General features: G+C 35.8%; 1 protein-coding gene across 5 annotated transcripts in view; it reads left to right on the forward strand.

Annotated features, from left to right (window-relative positions):
- Positions 1-14,271, forward strand: part of CASK (peripheral plasma membrane protein CASK) — a 326,722-nt gene that overhangs the window by 119,423 nt on the left and 193,028 nt on the right. For 4 of the 5 annotated variants that reach the window (XM_090168459.1, XM_090168456.1, XM_090168455.1 and 1 more), the window contains exons 3-5: positions 4,054-4,159; positions 5,176-5,253; positions 9,783-9,958. In XM_090168459.1, the coding sequence (XP_090024585.1) occupies positions 4,054-4,159; positions 5,176-5,253; positions 9,783-9,958 (360 nt within the window). Of the gene's footprint in view, positions 1-4,053; positions 4,166-5,175; positions 5,254-9,782; positions 9,959-14,271 lie in introns of those variants that run through there. The other variant, XM_090168458.1, reaches the window with a different exon arrangement.

A 14,271-nucleotide genomic window follows, 5' to 3' on the forward strand; every position in this document is an offset into this window, starting at 1 on the left:
ACTACAAGCCAATATGTTTGTGCGCCTATTACCCGAAATAAAAAAGAGTGCCAGAGAGCTTCAAAGTGTGGCCTACTAGCCCCAGGAAGTAGGCTGCAACAAGCGCAAAACCAAGCAGCAGGGAAATGCGAACATTTGGGTTTGGGTTCGTGTGACAGGTAAAAAAGGAATTTGTAAACAAATCGAGGTAACCAGCGTAAAAAAGTAAACTTAAAGGCCTAGGTTTTTTTCTGCCTATCCCCCTTTAAATTAACTTAGTGGAGCACAAATACCCTGGTGGTAGGCCAACCGCTGAACATGTTGGCCTAATTTAAAGGGGGACAGGCAGAAGAAATCCTAGGCCTTTAAACAGTATTTAAAGTCCCCGCTTCTTGGTTTTGCGCTTTTTGCAGCCTACTTCCAGTAGCTAGTAGGCCACACTTCGAAGCTCTCTGGCGCTCTTTTATCTCATCGTAGGAAAATGGGGAAAAACAGGCATACTTCTCAAGTCCATCAAATTTTTGCGTAACCTTTTGAAACACCCTGTATAATGTAACTAAATGAACCTGCATGCGAAATTCAGCCCAGTAACAATTTTCCCGAAGTGAAAACTATCAAGTTAAATTACTGGACTATTATCGATAATTGGAATTCATTGCTAATGTAAACGAATTTTTTTTATTGATCTAAAATAAATTTAATTAGTTGTCGTAATTAATTTCCTTTAAACTTTCGTTGCTACAGCAAACATTTCTGTATATTTTCCTAAGAATAATTGATGATATAAATGAATTAATTTTTAAAAATCATTTGATTTGAAATTACTTTGTTGCGTTCTTCTTTGTTGGGTGTGATTGGGGGGCGAGGGGTATATTTTATTTGAGTGCCCATGCATTATTTAGTCGCCGGAGTTTACCACGTTCCAAGAACTTAATTAAATTATCGATTTTTTAAGAAGAGATGTATACATTTTTAATAGAAAAAGGAAATATTTCAAAGGTTTAAATTGCGAATAAAATCGATACAGTTCGAAATCTCATGAGGCCCAGTCCTATTTACATTTTCATTTCTTGTGGTTTATTTTTTGCCTCGCCGTTTCAAAGCGGAATTTTTGGCAGTTCAAAAGATATTAAAAACTAAAATTTCTGGGAAAGGGGGTCAAATATTTCCCAAACTATTTAACTTTTTATTTATTTTCATCTCAAAGGAAACGATAAAAGAAAATATACTTATTCCGTGAATAGACCAAAATGAAAATATTTTTATTCGAGCTAGATAGTCTTATATTTTATATTACAGCGTACCTTTTATTATAGATTTGTCATTACAGCTAGTAGCGTTTAGGGTGACCAGACTTCCTATATTTCCTATATTTTTATTGCCTTCCTATAAATTCCTTTATTTTCACCTATTTTCCTATATTTTCCTATAATTTTACGATCTTTTGAAAATGAGAATTTTTGAAGTACACGTGTCATAGAACATGTAGTGAATAAACTGCCACTTTCGAACCATATTTTGAAATCCGCTCAGTGATTCAATAATGCAAGAAAGCAGTGTACAAACAATTATCAATATTCTAGGTGATTTGAGTTAAAGTATACACTCTTTTAAGACTTTATATCCTTATTTGTGAGAGCTGCCATTTTATTACAGGTCTGATTTCAAATAGTGCATGCAAGGCCGCTTCACGCGGTCAAGTGCACGCGACGTCTCGAGCTGATGAGCACATGCAGGCGCCCTTGCCTTTACTATTTTAAATTAGGCCTCTAATGAAATGGCCAACTTCGTAAAAGAGTGTATACCGATATGCAGTAATTACCTTATTATTTTCCTATTCGCTTATTTCTATTCCTATATTTTCCTATAATTCGCCTCTAAAATTCCTATTTTTCCTATAAAATTTTGCAAGTCTTTCCCTGGTCACCCTGGTGGGTGTATATCTTACCTGAAATTCCCAAAGCGGCTACAGATTTGTTAAAATAGGCTCACATTTACGTCGGTACTATAAAATTAAAAACAGTGAAAGTACCAAAAACAAATTAGGTAAAGTTAATTCGTATTTCTTTTGGTCTATAGCCTAACTGAACAGGGTTGCCACACGTCAGGGAATTTAAAAATGGGCCTAAAAGTCAGGGAAAGGTCAGGAAAATTAGGGAAAAATCAGAGAATTCAATTTTATCTTGACATTTTTTGAAGGTAATTTTACTCTAGATCAATGATTATAATTTATTTCCTTGAAAGTTTGGCGAATTTTATCCAAATTGCAATAACCTTTTTACTAAAATATAAGTCCATTTAAATTTATTAACTTCTGATAACAAGGAATTTGAATCTGGAAAGTTTGTGGCAACCCTGCGGAAGTTTATTTCGGTAGTAAAAATAGTTGTTAAAGTATCAGAAATATCATTACTAAAAGCTCCCGAAAATTTTAATAAATACATTTTATATCCATGAAGTATCAGCTCCTTTGATATTTATTAATTTTTAAAGTTTAAATTTACCACGGATCGAAATTTTAACATTTATAATTATAATAAAAGTCGATATAAATATCTTTGATGCTAAATGGCAAATGCGTATAAAAATTGAAAGAAAAAACTAATTTTATATTACAAAATTTGTAGCGTGCACTTTAAGCTGATAAATAGCTTTTAAAATCTACACGTTAACGTAAAGATTGAAGACTCTAATTGATCTAATGGAAAGCGTAATTTCATCTCTAAAGTAACAAATTGTCGATCTTTAAACTGAGCTTTATAATCAATAGCGCGTATCATTAATTGATTTCCCCGCATCCACAATAGGTCGTAAACTAATATATTATTGGATTTAGGCTTATCTTAGCAATTTGCGCAGTGTTGGGCATTTTCGTCAAAGAGCCGCTGAGTTCACTCACCGCTCGCACTCGCGGTAAAATAAGCGCTTCTCTCTTTTCGCTCTTTTTTCAGCGGTAAAATTAGCTCTCCTCTCTTTCCACTCCTTTTTCAGCGGTAAAATAAGCGCTCCTCTCTGTCCGCTCTTTTTTCAGCGGTAAAATAAGCGCTCCTCTCTTTTCGCTCTTTTTTCAGCGGTAAAATTAGCTCTCCTCTCTGTCCACTGTTGTTTGAGCGTTAAAATAAGCGCTCCTCTCTTTCCGCTCTGTTTGAGCGGTTAAATAAGTGCTCCTCTCTTTTCGCTTTTGTTTGAGCGGTTAAATAAGCGCTCCTCTCTTTTTTGTGCGTTAAAATAAGCGCTCCTCTCTTTTCGCTCTTTTTTGAGCGGTAAAATAAGCGCTCCTCTCTTTTCGCTCTTTTTTGAGCGGTAAAATAAGCGCTTCTCTCTTTTCGCTCTTTTTTGAGCGGTAAAATAAGCGCTCCTCTCTTTTCGCTCTTTTTTGAGCGGTAAAATAAGCGCTCCTCTCTTTTCGCTCTTTTTTGAGCGGTAAAATAAGCGCTCCTCTCTTTTCGCTCTTTTTTGAGCGGTAAAATAAGCGCTCCTCTCTTTTCGCTCTTTTTTGAGCGGTAAAATAAGCGCTCCTCTCTTTTCGCTCTTTTTTGAGCGGTAAAATAAGCGCTCCTCTCTTTTCGCTCTTTTTTGAGCGGTAAAATAAGCGCTCCTCTCTTTTCGCTCTTTTTTGAGCGGTAAAATAAGCGCTCCTCTCTTTTCGCTCTTTTTTGAGCGGTAAAATAAGCGCTTCTCTCTTTTTTGGGCGTTAAAATAAGCGCTTCTCTCTTTTTTGGGCGTTAAAATAAGCGCTCCTCTCTTTTCGCTCTTTTTTGAGCGGTAAAATAAGCGCTCCTCTCTTTTCGTTTCGCGCTCTTTAAAAAAAACATTTTTCCGCTCTATTTCGCTCATAATAACAAAAGCGCTCACAATTAGAGGAGCGGCGCCCATCACTGCCTTTGCGAGGCAAAGCCGATCAGTCAATCTTTCTTCGAAATTCCGCATCCACAATGGCGAACCCTTCTCACCCTGCACGATATCAATTTCCCATCAATAAACACGTCCAGTTCAGAACCCTTTTTTCCGACTTATCTCCTTCTGGAAAAGTTTGCCATTTGAAAAGTGTGTTTTTTATTCTTTGGTGCATAGATTTGAAGCAAGAGGCCACGATATGCCACATGCTCAAGCATCCCAACATCGTCGAATTGCTGGAAACGTACAGTTCAGAAGGAATGCTCTATATGGTTTTCGAATAGTGAGTGTCTCTCCACCCGCAGTAATATTCTTTTCATACAGGATGTTTCAAAAGGTGATGCAAAAATGGCAAGGAGTTGTAGGGAGTGGAGGTCGGGGATGGTTAACTTTTATTCAATAGATAAAGCTCTCAAAATTATTCGAAAAATGTTTTGATCAAGTAATTTATATTTCTGTATTATCCAATGAATTTTTTGATAAATTTGTAAAATTAATCGGAAACACGATTAATAAGCTCTAATTTTACGAATAATACATGTTTTTTAATCATTTTCCGAAATATTAACCGGTAATTTTCCTTGTTTACATTTTTTTCCCGAAAAAAATCAATTTAAACATGGATAATGATTAACCGTCCCCGACCTCTATACGGGGGTGAGTTGAGAAGTATGCCTGGTTTTTCCGCATTTTCCTACGATGAGTTAAAAGAGCGCCAGAGAGCTTCAAAGCATATGGCCTACTAGCGCCTGGAAGTAGGCTGCAACAAGCAGGGAAATGCCATTTCAGGGGTACCATGAATTTGCGAATGCGTGGGAATTGAGATAAATAACAAAAAAAAGAGAGTAAATAAGAAATGTGCAATGAGTTTAATTAAACATAGAAGAACAAAGTAGGAAAATGTGTACAAGTTACAATTAATGTTCGAAATCGCGGTTCATCACGACTTCAAATACTGTTTAAGTTTACTGTCTGGTTACCTCGATTTGTTTACAAAGTCCTTTTTTACCTATCACACGAACCCAAACCTTAATGTTCGCGTTTCCCAGCTGCTTGGTTTTGCTCTTGTTGCAGCCTACTTCAGGGGCTAGTAGGCCACACTTTGAAGCTCTCTGGCGCTCTTTTAACTCATCGTAGGAAAATGGGGAAAAAACTGGCATACTTCTCAACTCACCCCCTACAACTATTTCAAAATTTTGCATAACCTTTTGAAAAACCCTGTATATCAAAAAATATATAAAACTGAAGCAAACTTTATTTTTATTGAATATTTGTGCTTTTTCCTCGATGTTGTTATAGCATGGAAGGCGCCGACCTGTGCTTCGAGGTTGTAAAGAGGTCCAATGCTGGTTTTGTCTACAGTGAAGGTGTTATTTGGTAAGTTGTTTCAATATCGACGTAATGGATTACTCTACTAGGGTTGCCACACGTCAGGGGAATGTCAGGGGATTTAAAAATGGGCCTAAAAAGTTAGGGAAAGGTCGGGGAATTTTAAGAATTTGTAAAACGTCAGGGAAAAGTCGGAAAATTCAATTCTATCCTTACATTTATTGAAGGTCATGTTACTCTAGATCTATGACAAATTTTAGGAACTTATTTCCTTGAAAGTTTGGCTAATTTTTCCAACTTTTCAATAAATTTTTTTACTGAAATATAAGTCCATTTAAATTAATTATCTTCTTATAAAAGTAAAATATAAAATAAAACAAAATATTTGACTCAAAAAGGGAATTTGAATCTGAAACCTGTCTACGTACTATTTCTAACCCTGAAACATGTGACATTTAACTACTACTAAAATCGAGGGGTCCGACCGTCTAGAGAAAATGTTTATTTTTCTTTAAATTGAAATCAACTAGAATATCCCGAGATGTGGGCGAAAATCAGCTCCAAAATCTCGAAATCCGCCCTAAAAAAACAGAAATAAACACGAAAATTGCGCTCTGAAATTTCAAAATTACTTTATGATTACTGAAACCACTTAGAGATTCAAATGTCGGACCCCTCGACTAAAATACTTAATTTGTTAGTTCTACTAAATAGTTCAAATAAAAGAGAACCTCCTTTAAATTTGAATGTAAAATTGGTTTGACCGCGTATTCATTTTATGATGTCATAAGTGGAAAAATCCCTAATGGTTGTTTGGAAATTTGGAATTTTTGGCGGTGACAGTACCCACTTTCAAATATTTTCGGTGGCAGATTCTGATCCATATTTAGAAAAATGTTTTTCAATCGATAATTTGTTTGTTTTATAAAATATATCCACGAACTTATAGGTATTACTAAATTTATAGCTAAATCAGTATATTATTAGCTTTAACCCTGTTTAAAATACGATAGATGGTGACACTTTCTCCATAAATTAGAATAGTTTGCAAATTCTTAATTGAAGAAGCTGGTTTTCATAGTTTGACAGTAGATCACTCACCAACCTAAAGAGGGTGCTACTGTAATTAATTTTAGTGAGAAATATTTAATTAAACTATAGATATAGTTCTGAATCAGAAAATGGATTTCTAGTTCAGGGGAAAACTATAAATTTTCAATCTTAATTTTTAATTAAATCGAAAAAAAAATACAAATTAAACTTAGACAATATATCGAGGAAGAGTTTGTGTCCGGCAAAATAGTTTTTGCCTGACCAAAAGTATCGTATAATTGAAATATTATCTTTATTTTTGCTTAATTTATAAACGAGTATTCGAAAACAAATATTTAGCTTTTTCGGTACGATCTCGTTGAGAAGTTATACTTGTTGGTTTGTAGACGTAGTCTAATTGTGTACAGACTGTTTTCAATACACGTTATCCTTACGCGTTTTCTATGGCGAGCTTAACCTGTCTATTTATGGAAGGATTATTTTAGTTGTTATAGTAGAAATTTCCATAAAAACTTATCGATGTTAACGGTAATAGTGAGTGTAGGGAGCTGTTGGGTCGCGTGGCATGAAGGGCTTGCCACCACCCTCCTACGCATTGTAACCCGGCCACCTGAATTAATGGCTTTAATTGACTTAGCCCTAAGGTGGTGCTTAGCTGATTTGATTTGATGGTGTAAAGTTTTCAGGATGTTAGGTTTAGTTATTTTCCAATACAGGGTGTTAATTAAAAAACGATACAATAGGGTTCGTACACTACCTGGAAAACCTGGAAAATTCAGGGAATTTTAAAATGTTTCCAAATGGTCAGGGAAAAAGTCAGGGAATTTGAAAATGTTTCCAAAAGATCCACGAAAAGGTCAGGGAATTTGAAAATGATTCCAAAATGTCAGGAAAAAGTCAAGGAATTTGAAAATGGTCCCAAAAAGTAAGGGAACTTTAAAATGACCCCAAAAAAATCGGGCAAATAATTTTTTTAAAGAAAATATTTTTCAAGATTTTTATCTCAAACCATTCATTTATTCTACAAAAATGGTCAGGGAAAATTTGTCAATTTGGTCAGGGAAAACCTGGAAATGTCAGGGAATTTAATTCCGGAAATTTTGTACGAACCCTCTACAGGGCCAATAACTCTAGATGAATTTTAGTTAGGAATTTGAAACTTTCAGGACACATAGGGGTCACTTGTCAACGGACAGGGTTGCCACACGTCAGGGAAAACAGGGAAGTCAGGGAGTTTAAAAAAGGGAAATGTCAGGGAATTTTAAAAATTGGTAAAAATTCAGGGAAAAGTCAGGGAATTCAATTTTATCTTGGCACTTTTTGAAGTTAATTCAACTCTAGATCTATGACAAATTCCACGATTATCATTTATTTCCTTGAAAGTTTGGCTAATTTTTTCAACATTGCAATAACCTTTTTACTGAGATATAAGTTCATTCAAATTTATTAACTTCTGATAAAAGTAAAATATAAAAGAAAAATTTTGGCCTTAATAAGTCATGGAAAATCTGTTAAAATGGTCAGAAAAAACAGGGAATAGTCAGGGAATTTGAATCTGAAAATTTGTGGCAACCCTGACGGAAATTTCCATGACCTTTTATTATTATATTATTATTATTATAAACTTTTGAATTATCGAACAAAATATTAATTAAATGGTACAAGTCGAACATATTTATATTATCAGTAATAGCTTTAGATATACAAGCAAATTTTGGCCATAATGAAATCCGTCAATAAATTTTGGCTTAAATAATGAAATACTCTAATAAAATAAATATTACAATTTTACATTCAATGGTTGTACAACGGTGGGCATGTATTGCTTATTAGCAATAAAATGTTCTTAATCGTGACTTCGGTACCGAAATCCGATGTAATCAGAAGCGAGCCTACGGAAATGTCATTTCCATCGGTGCTATATTTAATAGGCAACGTCCATTTCAATTAAATTACCCTGCTGGAGATTGCAAGCAAATTTATAATTATTATTATAATTATAAGGGATCGTTATCAAAATCGCAACCTGGCGCCCGGCCGATATTTCGAAGACATATTGGCTATTATCTTAAAATGAATTTCGCCGTTGGATTCGCAAAGGCCAATGAGACCGTTAATTTCTAGCCTTTGTAATAGCACTTAAAATCTATGGACTACGGCTCCTATTATTATTATTATACCATCCCATAGATGGCTTAGACTAGAGCCTCGTCTTCCTTTGCCAGTTAGCAATCGTGATCTTGGCAGGCTTAGACGCCCAATGATTTTAATGTAAACGAGAAAAGCTAAGGCTTAACAAACAACAATGTCGCGAGGGCCATTTCGAAACGTATTCCGCTCCTGCAACAGCTTTGCAAATTTATTATTCGGAATTGACAGAATATTGCCGAATTGCAGTTCCCGCGAAGGACTCTTATACTTTGAAATACAGGGGGCGGTAGTTTAATTTCAAAAGCCTATTTTACACTCGAACAAATCTACACTTCTGTGTGCTACGATAGGCGTTCCCCCCTCCCCCCTAAAATTGTACGCTGTTAGCTATTTAGAAGAATCTTCATTCAATGAATTATCTTTTACTAAAGTAGTAGGAATTGGGGTTTCTACAGTTTTTCAACCAAAAAGTTCGCTACCTGAAAGCAAATGTCAAACCAGTCTAAAAACTCCATTTTTATAAATATAATTTTAGATGTATATCTATAATAATTGTAATAGTATTCTAATAATTGAATTCTACAAAAAAGTCTAAATTAACATTAAAAATTAAGTAATAGGCAAAATTTTAAATTATTTGAAGGCGCTCAGAGTGGCAAAAATATTAAATTATTCGAAGGCGCTCCGAGTGGCAAAATTTTTAAAATATTTTAAAGAGCTTCAAGTGGGAAAAATTTTAAATTATTCAAAAGAGCCTCAAGTGGCCGAAATGTGAAATAATTCAAAAGCGCTCTAAGTGGCCAAAACTTTAAATTATTCAAAAGAGCTTCAAGTGGCAAAAATTTTAAATTATTTTAAAGAGCTCATATTAGCAAAAATTCTAAATTATTCGAAAGTGCTCATAGTAGCAAAAATTATAAATTATTCGAAAGTGCTCATAGTAGCAAAAATTCTAAATTATTCGAAAGTGCTCATAGTAGCAAAAATTCTAAATTATTCGAAAGTGCTCATAGTAGCAAAAATTCTAAATTATTCGAAAGTGCTCATAGTAGCAAAAATTCTAAATTATTCGAAAGTGCTCATAGTAGCAAAAATTCTAAATTATTCGAAAGTGCTCATAGTAGCAAAAATTCTAAATTATTCGAAAGTGCTCATAGTAGCAAAAATTCTAAATTATTCGAAAGTGCTCATAGTAGCAAAAATTCTAAATTATTCGAAAGTGCTCATAGTAGTAAAAATTCTAAATTATTCGAAAGCTCTCCAATCGGCAAAATTTCTAAATTCGTTGATCAAGCATCGAGAGCACCATACTTTATACTCCCTTTAATTGATATTTTGGAAATGAAACATGAATTGGTTCTTTGTGCTTGTAGCCATTACTTCCGGCAAGTGATGGAGGCAGTCCGGTACTGCCACAGCAACAACATCATTCACCGGGACATCAAACCTCACTGCGTCCTGCTGGCCAGCAAGGAGAACAACGCGCCGCTCAAATTGGGAGGCTTCGGCGTCGCCGTGCAGTTATCCGGAAAGCACATAGTGGATAGTGGTCAGTTGCTCTTTCTCATTTATTTCATTAGGCTTATTCCCAATATCGACTAAACTTGCCTTCGGAGGGAAAAATCTAATGGCGAAAGAGACTAAATTCGAAATCAATGTTACCAATACATGGTTCGTACACGACCTGGAATACCTGGAAAACCTGGAAAAGTCAGGGAATTTGAAAATGATTCCCAATGGTCAGGGAATAGTCAGGTAATTATAAAATGACCCCAAAAAGAAATCCGGCAAATAAATTTTTGAAAAATGTATTAAAAATACATAATTAACATTTTTCAAGATTATACCTCAAAACATACATTTATTCTACAAAAATGGTCAGGGAAATTTGGCAATTTAGTCAGGGAAAACGTGGAAATGTCAGGGAATTTAATTTAGGAAATTTTGTACGAACCCTGCAATGGTAATTCTCTGACAAATGGGCGCAGATTGTCAACCTTACCTCGACTTTAAATTTTTAGTTTTGAAAAGGTAATTATGAGGATAGAATATTTTGATGCCCCAAAATATAGATTCTTTAACTTTTTATTTTTAATCTGATAGTTAAAGGCCTAGTATTTCTTCTGCCTGTTTTCCTTTAAGTTTACTTCACGCAGCGCAAAAATCCTGGTGGTAGGCCAACGTGTTCTGCGGTTGGCCTACCACCAGGATATTTGCGCGGCGGGAAGAAAACTTAAAGGAAAACAGGCAGAAGAAATACTAGGTCTTTAAGGGAATATAACCTCAGCAGGGTTCGTACACGACCTGGAATACCTGGAAAACCTGGAAAAGTCAGGGAATTTGAAAATGTTTCCAAAAGGTCAGGGAATTTGAAAATGTTTCCAAAAGGTCAGGGAAAAGTCAGGGAATTTCAAAATGACCCAAAAAAAATCCGGCAAATAATTTTTTTAAAGATGTATTAAAAATACATAATAAATATTTTTCAAGATTTTACCTCAAAACATAAATTAATTCTACAAAAATGGTCCGGGAAATTTTGCAATTTGGTCAGGGAAAACCTGGAAATGTCAGGGAATTTAATTCCGGAAATTTTGTACGGACCCTGCTCAGGTATTTGTTGTGGAACACTAACGTTTGCAGCTTTGGGCGCTCTTGCCTTTGACTATAGAAATGTTTGGCGCCACTGTACAGGGAAATTTGAAACATTGAAGGGGTCTTCCATAAAGATTGCTTTGCAGGTTATATTCCCTTTAAATCATGAATTTCGGACCATAATTGAGCAAGTTACGCCAGGGTCAATTTTAGCGGTCAGAGTAATTTTATAAAAGATATTCGATAATTTGGTTTCTACGGCTTTAAAAAACATTTACACTAACTTAGAACCAAATCAGCCGAAGTAGGGTTGACAAGCTGTGCCCATTGGCTCAAAAATATCTCAGCGTTAATTTAGCTAAAACAATTAGCCGTTTTATGTCCAATAGTTAGTCCTCAGTTGTCAAATCTTTTAAAGCAGGGATCTTTTATATTGTACAAGAGGATGGTATTACGAATGACGGTGGTTGAGGGATTTGGGTACATTTGTTCGAATTTCATTCGTCCGAACGGTGGTACAAATGTCCGAATGGTCATTTGTCCGAATGCCGGATAACAGGATCGTATGTCCGAAAACGTATTTCATTTGCCCGAAACATTTAAGACAACTTTTGTTGGTGATTTAGTCGTTCAATTTATGTTAACTTTACTGGCGAATTTCATTTGTTCGAATAATCGTTTGTCCGTTTTTTCGAACATTAGGAATTGGTGGGTTTTTTTAAAATATTGTTAATATAAGAAAATAGTAACATTAACGTGAACCTAACCTAACCTAACCTAAAATATCCACAACATTCAACGCAATTCCCACTTACTATATCGGCCAAAAAAAATCCTGACCAAAAAAAACAGCAAAAAGAAATACTAATTTAGCGACAGAATTCGGACAAGTGATGCTACCGATTAGGACGAATGAAACAAACAAGTTGTCCAATTCGAACAATTGAAACATTTGTTATTTCGGCGGTTCGGACGAATGAAATTCGAACAAATGTACCTACCCCGGTTGAGATTTTTCTTGAAATGCAATTTTGAAGTGGGAAAATATTTTTATGAAAATACTATTTTTTCTTACAAGTCCTTTCAAACTCTTACTTCATATTAGTGGCAGACAATTAAATTGGAATGCTTTTTATACTAGATGGCGACAATTTAAAATATCGGTCGAGTATGTAATAAATACTGATTTATTACAAACATAACTTCTAACGCTGTTTTAAGTATCAATCAATTCAACTCAAGAAAAATTCCAAATAAAAAGAACCACGAAAGATATTTTTCGCGGTTTTTAGATCGTTTCTAAGTTCTACTTTTCAGATTGTTGGCGCCATCTGGTAAGACTTCGGGTATTTAAAAATCGACCTCTAAAGGTGTTGCCCCTTTGGTCTATTTAATACATTCTGCGGGTAATCGCTAAACGGCGAAAGTTTGTCCATCGCGGCTTTTCGGCGTTGACGACGCGCGTAATTTTTATTTTGACCACACTTTACGACAAAGCCCCTAATCTCCATGTAAACACTATAATTTTAAGGTTTTTTTCCCCTCAAAGAACTTCAAAAGGATATAATTTAAGCGTGACAAAGGCCACCTCAACCTCAAATAAAAGCCTCTTTTTATCTCTATTGAAAACCTATCAATCATATCCACTCTTCCCTTCGACTCCGGCCAGTAATCATCGTCCCAATAGTATTACATTGTATCTCAATCTTCGCGAAGGCTCGTACTAAAATAAAAAAGAGATTTTGTTCAGGGCCCGATCTCTGGCCGTGAAGATAGGCGCGGATAGAATCTCATCGAGCCCGAAAGAGCAGAGCGACTGTGTTATCTTTTCATTGGGATCTATGGCTCGAAATTGTATTATTGGTCCACGTCTTATCCCTTCTCGGCTCGCCGCTTTAGATTCGCCGCGACCCCCGACCCCCGGGCTGCGTTTTTCTTTTATGTACTCTTTCCCCATCATCAAAGGGGTCTATTGGAAGAAATAATAAGGGTATACGGCCCCCGCGCCCGAGAGAGGGCAGTAGTCACTTTCTGCGGGTTCGTTTCATTGTTTCGGTCGATAAAATCCCAGATTTTCTATCACTCTTTTTTTTTCATTCGCGTTTATCCAACGTCCTTGTATGGTTGCCATTGTTATGGATATCCCGCCCAATTGCGCGGTTTTTACATGATTATGAGGATGTAACCGAAGATAATATATACCTCGTACCTGAGATTCGAATAAATGTGTGTAGTCGATAGGCGCTTCAATAGAGTGTTGTCGTCTGATACGATTTTGAAAACTTGTAACGTCACAGCTGTAGTGTTAATAGTGTCCGCCATGACAGTTACCTTTTTTTTATCAATAGGCAAATTACAATGGTGATGTAGCAGGGTTTCAGACGACAACACTCTATAAATTATCCTCCCAGCTAGGAGCAATAAACACAGCACTACTTGGCTATGCCGCCTAAAAAAAACTAGCGTTTCCAACTACACATGCCTAGGAGCAACAAATACAGCACCCCACACAGGGAGAACGCAACCCGGAAAAAGTCGTGCATTTTCTTGCGTACAGTTTTCATTGGTTAGACGCTTTAGCGCCTGCTGCCGTCGGAAGGGGAAAATTCGAAGATTTTCTTCCCCCTTTCCGTAAAATGTTCAGCGTAATGGTTCGTCCAATGAAATTTGTACACAACATTGGGTTAGCGTGTTTAAAGGCTAGCCGCGTTCTCCTTGTGGTTGTTGCTACTAGCTCCCATGAAATTGCCCAGAAGTAATATTTCAGAGAGCCAGGACCCGCAAGGTATTGTTTATATAGTGTTTGTTGAAATAATGGAAACTTTTCTCTTGTAAACCGAACGTCGTGTTTTTTCTAAGCCTTAATGTGTCAAAAACGCTACCTGGTTAAAATTAACGCTTGTTGCTGCCGTAAAGGTGAAAAATTTCCATTATTTTAACAAGCACTATATGAACAGAGTAAGGCTATGAGGTCATTTTACTCCGATTCTGTAATGGCGAATAGTTCAAGTCGGAGTAAAAACGTTTTTCCAAAATGGCTGCCTGTGTCGTTTTTAGCAGATGCATTCTGGCTAGCAGACAAACAAATCCGATTTACTCTCTTTACACCTCCTTTTCAGAAAGAGTAAAATGAGTAGCCCTAATACTCCGGAACAAGCGAATAGTTGGTGGGGCGGGGTAATTATCATCCCCGGAACAGGCGAATAAAACGTTTTTGGGTAGAAAGAGTATTGTTTTAGTTCATGAGCAGGCGAAAAGAAAACACCTACT

This window comes from Leiobunum rupestre, chromosome 3 (genome assembly GCF_980474605.1).
Source record: "Leiobunum rupestre chromosome 3, qqLeiRupe1.1.hap1, whole genome shotgun sequence".
NCBI classification, from domain to species: domain Eukaryota; kingdom Metazoa; phylum Arthropoda; class Arachnida; order Opiliones; family Sclerosomatidae; genus Leiobunum; species Leiobunum rupestre.